The 7,167-nt window shown below is 30.2% G+C and overlaps 1 protein-coding gene across 2 annotated transcripts in view; it reads right to left on the reverse strand.

Moving 5' to 3' along the window:
• The window catches only part of LOC143223206 (endoplasmic reticulum metallopeptidase 1-like), a 49,842-nt gene extending 44,537 nt beyond the window's left edge, over positions 1–5,305 (reverse strand). The window contains exons 1-3 of one of the 2 annotated variants that reach the window (XM_076450813.1): positions 4,647–5,305; positions 3,524–3,651; positions 1,479–1,584 (exon numbers count right to left, since the gene is read on the reverse strand). In XM_076450813.1, coding sequence (XP_076306928.1) covers positions 1,479–1,584; positions 3,524–3,651; positions 4,647–5,283 — 871 coding nt within the window. In that variant the 5' untranslated portion in view covers positions 5,284–5,305. The remainder of the gene's footprint in view (positions 1–1,478; positions 1,585–3,523; positions 3,652–4,646) is intronic. The other variant, XM_076450815.1, reaches the window with a different exon arrangement.
• Positions 5,306–7,167: the final 1,862 nt, after the last annotated feature.

Below are 7,167 nucleotides of genomic sequence, written 5' to 3' on the forward strand. Positions count from 1 at the left end.
AGTCATTTACCAATGGGCTGTATTTTTTTTAATATTCTATTTTTATTGCAATTTGATTCATAACAGAAAGAGAAGAATTTAGTGCCTACCATGCAGTCCTATGAGGGGATACACTACAATATAGTGTGTAGTGTTGCTTGGGGTGCATCTAAGAAGTGTTACACATAGTGCCAACAAGCTCTGTATGTCACGATGAGTTTTAAACATAGTTGAACAAACATGTGATGTGTCACTGCACCAACAGTAGAAACTGACAAGCAAAAGTTGTAATTTACTCTTGTGGTAATTACAAGAGAACTACAGAATTCAAAAGGCAATTTAAATTTGTAAACTTAGATTAAAATGAACATTTTTTTAGGGTCACAGCAATAATATAGGGTCAGTCAGAAACTGGAAACAAAGGTGTTTTTTTAATCTGTGAATGTACAGGAGCAAAGCATGAATGCCAGAATATTTCAATAAGTCTAAAATTCAAAATGACAATACTAACAATGTTATTGTTGAGCATTATAGTAAAGGACATGGGATGTCACAAGTGAAAAACACTTTATAGGAAGTCCAGATCTTATTGAAATGTCACAGTTTTCTTGACCAAAAGATTAAATAATCTAATTTTATCAAGAAAAATAAACATTATATGCAAAAATTGGCCTCTTGTGTAAAGATGTTAATAGCATTCTTAAAAATTTAATGTTTGAACTTTCATGACATCTCTATGTACTTTTATAATGGTTAAAACATGTTTTTTATGATTGTTTGTGTATAAATTGATATAAAAAATGAAATATCTAGATACATGTATAAAATGTAGTTTATGTATGTAAAATATCCTGTCCTAAATCCTATGATTTTAATATTTTACCAATTGATTTACATATGAATTTGCCACTGTTAGTTCAGTTTGCTTCAATAATTGAAATTAAAGTGTTTAATATAATTTTACCACGATCTGAACATTTTAGACGATTGTCATGTTTGATTAATGGATGATAATGTTATAATTTAATTTTAACTGGATTAGTGAACATGTAGAATATCAGAAGTTCTTGAAAAAGCTGTGTAAGTAAAATATTAAGCTCATAAAGATACATTATATCTTTTTACTTTTGTCATGGCGATATAACAAAACTTTTTAACGATGCATGTAAGTAAATTTCTTTGAAGTATTTTTAATTAATTTCAACAATAAAAAATATATGCTAACATATGATTTCTAATACCAACTCATTTGAAACTGATAGCAGATTTTAATTTTTTTATGTAAAACAAACCACAGAAGACATTATCTAATCCCAATTAAATATTTTTAATAAATGTTGAACATTTTTTTAAACAGTTTCAAATTATTTGAAACACATTTAAAAATTTAGCAGTTTAGTTACACAGTTTCATCTTATTTGAGCATGTAACCAAATCTTCGCATAATGTAAAAATAAACTTTATTCCCATGTGGAGAAAATGTAATAAACCAAACTCACCTGCTTGAAAAAGCATATCCCTTCCCCCTGCCCCACATGATTCTAAATTGATGAATGCTTGTATTTCTTTTGCCCATCTATGTTGGGTTATGAATCCATGAGATCCCTAAAAAATTCATACCATACAAGATTTATCAAGACTAGGTTACTAAATTTGTAAGTAACAAATTCCTCACACTTACATGAACATTAATTATGCTAAACACATGGTACATCAACATTACTTTCAAACTAGCATTCGAGCAATTAAAAAATAAATCTAATGGCAAAGAAATTGCTAATACTGTCAAAATGTTAATGATGTATATGTGTGTGTGTGTGTATATCTGTGTTTATGTTTATGTGTGCTTATGCATTATATATATAAATCACACTTATTAAGCAAGGTACAAACATTTAATATATAAAACCAGAGCATAGAGTTGTGCAAAAACAACTCTCTGAACAAGCTTTTAGAAAGCATTTAATGGAATTATTTTAACACTGTAACAAGTTTACAATATACGTATTTAGTATAAAATCAAGATAATTAAAAAACTGTAAAAGAAGTTTGCTCTGACAGTATTACTGTTTAATTTTATGGAGCAAATAACTTAGTTTGAGTTACTTCCATGCAAGGAAGATATATATTATAGTTTTATAAAATCATATACAATTATGCCTTTACAAAGTATTTCCTTCAACAACAACATTAGCTCTGTGAATGATGAAAAGCACCAGAACAACAACTAAAATTAATATGAAAATAGACAATAACAAATGAATAAAGAAGTAAACACAAGGGCTGAGTATATAATTTAGAAAATCAGTTTATGAATAATCTTTAAGCATAAAACAACAACTAAAACCATACATTACTGCGTAACAAAAGAAAATCATAATAAAAAGTAATTTCTTCAGAGGCATGTATTTAATTTCCCAATGCTACCTATCCACAAAACAAAAAAATGTAATTTTGACAATGGTGAATAATAAGAAAGCTATGAAATAGTAGAAGTTTTGTGACATGAAGGATTTGTTTGATTTACCAGCTTTTCATAGTCATAGTTAATTAACTTTGATGATACATGCTTATCACTATGACCCTTCTTAGTTTAAACTTATATTTACATAGATATATTTTACTATACTTCATCTATGAGCCTTATTATACACACTATAGAAAACGTGAATAGACTTCTTGTGTACAAGTACATTTCCAGAATGCATTGGTGTTATTCATATTTCTGCCTTGTCATTGTTCATTGGAGGGCAGCTTAGTCACAGCTGGCTCAAATAGGTTGACTATATATGAAATACATGTAGTTGTAAAGAGATAACCATGTGCATTCAATGCCTCTAAAATAGCTATTTTCAAACATGCACAGTCACTGCACAACTAGTTTATATATATGGATGTAAAACTGAAACACTGAAGCAGAAAATAAGCAAGAAATGTAGCTAATATTTTCATTTAGGTTCATCCTATAGTAAATTATGGCTTCAGCTGCAAAAAAAAAACATGATAATTTCACCCAAAATGTAAAAATTATACATTAATGATACCATAGTTTCCATTAGAGAAATGAGAAAATGAACACAAAATATAATGTTGATAAGTAACATGTGTTAAAGCTTGGAAAAAAACTATACACTGTAGTCAACTTGAAATTTTAATTATTTTAAGATGTATTTTAAAAAATGTAAGCAAAATAACCATTTACTCTAGTTGTTGATGAGTGTATCAACACAATCAAATGATCACACAGCTTAAATATAAGTGAATTTCATATGAAAGAGAGGTAAGTAAAACACAAGTTACTATTGTGTGTAACAAAGAAAAAACAACAAACTTTTTCTATGATTTAAAAGCAGAAAAAAATACTGCTTAATCTTTGTAATTTTGGAGTCAAAAAATGAAGTGCCTATGACAGAAAGCATGTAAAGATGAATATGGCTTTAAATAATTAAGAGCAAAATTTGAAACATTATGCATTTATATAAATATCATTGTAATAAAAAAAGCATGAAAACATGTATATGAGCAAGAATAAGTTTATACAAACCTGCAAAATGTTTTCTTCTGCTCCATTAAATAAAAACACTATGTTATGAGGGAGTGATCTGTTCTGATTAGATAACACCATCAGTATCTCCAGCATTGTTGCACAATTTACACTATCATCACTTGCCCCTAAGCAGATGAATGCAAACAGTTTATATCAAAATAGTTATAATTTTTATCTTCCCCAAGACCAGTAAAGTCAGAAGAAAAAGAAAACATTTAACTACATTTATAAAAGAAAAATGTATTAATTAGTAAGTCAACTTCTAAACCTGAAAATGGTATATACTTGTAATACTAAACTTATTTTGGCTGTATGTCAATCATCTTGATTGTTGAAAAAAATTCAAACAAATGTGTCATGTCAACTAAACCTATTAACACTCTCTATGACATATTTTTTCCATTTCCAACTTTCATAATACTTGTTTGTCAATTTTTAATTGAGGGTATTCAATGACATTTACATTTTCTTACATCTAACTAAACTAACCTAAACAAACTGTTGTAAAACAATGTGTAAACCTCAAGATAGTGATTTTCTAATATACAAGATTAGAAGTGTGACTCTTAACCACTTATCATCAAATGGCTCTGACAATTTAGGCAATATAAGACTGAACACTCCTTTAAATGTAATATTTTAGTTTGGTTTAACAATATTACAGTTATACTAATTCTTTAAAGTTCTGTGAAGGATCTATCAAAGAATAGTTACAGTAAAAACATTTTCAACAATTTGATAATTCAAAATTTTCTTAATTTCAATAGTAAATGATACAATTTATTTACATGAAAAATTTTAAAGTATTTAATTAAACAAATGAAGTCAAGTATCTTTATACAAATGCATTAAATCCTAAGGTAATTTTTTTCAATGATAGAATATCTAAGGAAGTAATTTCTCATATTCTCACTTTTAGATTCATAACTATTAGTACCACAAATTTATGAGATTTTGTGTTTCTTTATACATATTCCTAAATATAAAAATGTATGTTTTAATATTAATAGTAAGTATACATAAACTATGATAACTTGTTCTTATAAAAATAAACATAGGCTCACTCACATGCATTCTAATACATACTCTCAGTTTAACTCACTTACTGAGTCGGGCTCACCTGGACTTGTTGGCACAGTATCAAAGTGACAATTCACAAGCAGGCTTTTACCAGTGTAATTGCGAGGACCAATTCTGGCAATGACATTTTTTACATTCCTATAATATGATGTAAATCCATCACCAAATTTCAGAAAAAATGACCCGGTTGGTTTCTGAACCTCAATATTAAAGGCATGAACATTTTCTGCTTGACTCTTTATAAACTCCAATTGCCTCTTAATGAAATCAAAAGCGAGAACTTCGTTTTCATAACTACCTGTCGGTCGTGGGCCTATACTAACTAACTCATTCAAAATATTTCTCGCGCGCTCTTCGCTGAAACGGTTAGTTAAATAATGTGGGGAAAACTGGGAGTTATCTTCATTACCTGTGAATAATTTGTATTGCTTACTCCTACTAGAAGTGGTGCCGGCTACATCGCCAATACTTCTTGGAGATGGAAGATATCCTTCACAAAGTATAATAACAAATAAAATGAAAGTGTAGAAGGCACCCAGAAACATGAATAAGTATTTATCTAGCAACACTTCTGAGTACTTTTTGTCATCTTCATAGTCTGTTAAAATCTGTGACCGCGAACGAACAGCTGCAGAAGAACCTCGTGAGCGAAACCTCAACCGCTCCATTGAATCCATATTTACAGACTAACTATGCCATCTCGTGGTGATTATTTTCGTTCCTTTTTGAGACTAAAGCTGAAAAAACAAACTTTATTTTCCTAACAGCAATAAAAAAACTTTTTATTTCAACCAACGTTTCCCCATTGAGACTTCATCAGTATTAGCAGTAGAAGAAATTGCCTTAACTAAGCTGCAATGGGGAAAGTTGGCTGTAATATATATATATATTAGCTTGCTATAAGCCAAAACAAGCCGAAACAAAAACGCTGCGTTAATTGAAAGGATCCCATGGTGCAAGCTATAATGTGGGATATAAAATACACCCTAGGTTTTGGAGGTGACTGCGAAAGAAGGATCTATATTACGGGGATACACAATCTATCGTCTTAAATTCCATTCGCCAGTCTCACATAAAAATAAAGTAAATGAATAGCAAAATAAATTAAAATAATAGATACAGAAATAGAAATAAGGAGAGAGAGAGAGAGATGTGGGTGCTCAAGCCTAACAATGTCCCACATCTATTATCTTTCACTGCCTGCAGACAGTTGTGGGAAGGTGACTGCTCTCCAAAGTAAAGAAGAAGCAAAAATAATTGAAAAATAAGAACAAACAAATTAAAATAAAGTACTCCTATTTGGGGTTAAGTTAAATAAACTTAAGTTTACTTTTCTGACCACACACATTTCAAAAAGAAAATAAAATATAAATAAAACCAGTGTCGATTCGGATTACAGCAACATAACTGTAAAATATGAATACGTATCCAATATCAAGTTAATTTCAAAACAACAGGCTATTAGCAATAGGTTCATTCGATGGGATTCTAAGTTTAATAAAGAGAAACAAAGCGGTAGCAGCAAGAATGAACATTTGACATATGCGTGTACGGTAACAAACATTTAATTATTGAACGTTTGGCCCGGCATAGCCAGGTGTGTTAAGGCGTTCGACTCGTAATCTGAGGGTTGCAGGTTCGAATCCCAGTCGCACCAAACATGCTCGTCCTTTTCAGCCGTGTGGGCGTTATAATGTTACAGTCAATCCCACTATTCATTGGTAAAAGAGTAGCCCAAGAGTTGGCGGTGGGTGGTGATGACTAGCTGCCTCCGTCTAGTCTTACACTGCTATATTAGGAACGGCTGGCGCAGATAGCCCTCGAGTAGCTTTGCGCGAAATTAAAAAAACAAACAAATTTGAACGTTTCGAAATATATATATTCCATCTTCTGCAAATTATATTGAACAGGGTAGATTATTAGTTAAAATATTTATAAAGTTTATTAACCATTTAAGGAAAAGTAATTAAAATACAGAATAAATTAAATTAAATAAATTAAAAGACAACCAAATAAACAAAGGATAGGATAATGGAAGTAAATTATACTTTTATAATATTGTTTAATTATCCTACTCTATGTCTAAGGTCTAAACCTATGAACCTATTTTCAATTAAATGCCGCTTCAAAAGAGAAATAAATCATAATCTCGCCTCAGTCATGGCGAGAGCACCGTCTGTTGTGACAGAAACAAGTTTTTAAAATCCAGATTGAATTATTTTTGAAATTTCAAGAAGTTTTTCAAAGATTTTTTTCCACATGTTCGATCTCGTAATCCACAAAGACCAAACATTTCTTTCCTCACTTGAAGATCTGAAGTTACATATCGAACCACAACTGTGCGGTATCACTAACATCTGTTGACTCATCTAGTGCTGAAGAAAAATACAAACAGTCCTTTACTTATTAAAGCACCTGTTTTTTTTATGTCTTTCGCTAACTCTAGCATTCATTCTGCGGAAAATTGTTCTTTGACTTAATTGCAAATTATTTACCTTTTGAAGAATATCATCTTTTATTTTTGAATCATCATTCTTCACGTAGTCTCAATGACCATAATC

Source organism: Tachypleus tridentatus, chromosome 8 (assembly GCF_004210375.1).
Source record: "Tachypleus tridentatus isolate NWPU-2018 chromosome 8, ASM421037v1, whole genome shotgun sequence".
Classification (NCBI taxonomy): Eukaryota; Metazoa; Arthropoda; class Merostomata; order Xiphosura; family Limulidae; genus Tachypleus; species Tachypleus tridentatus.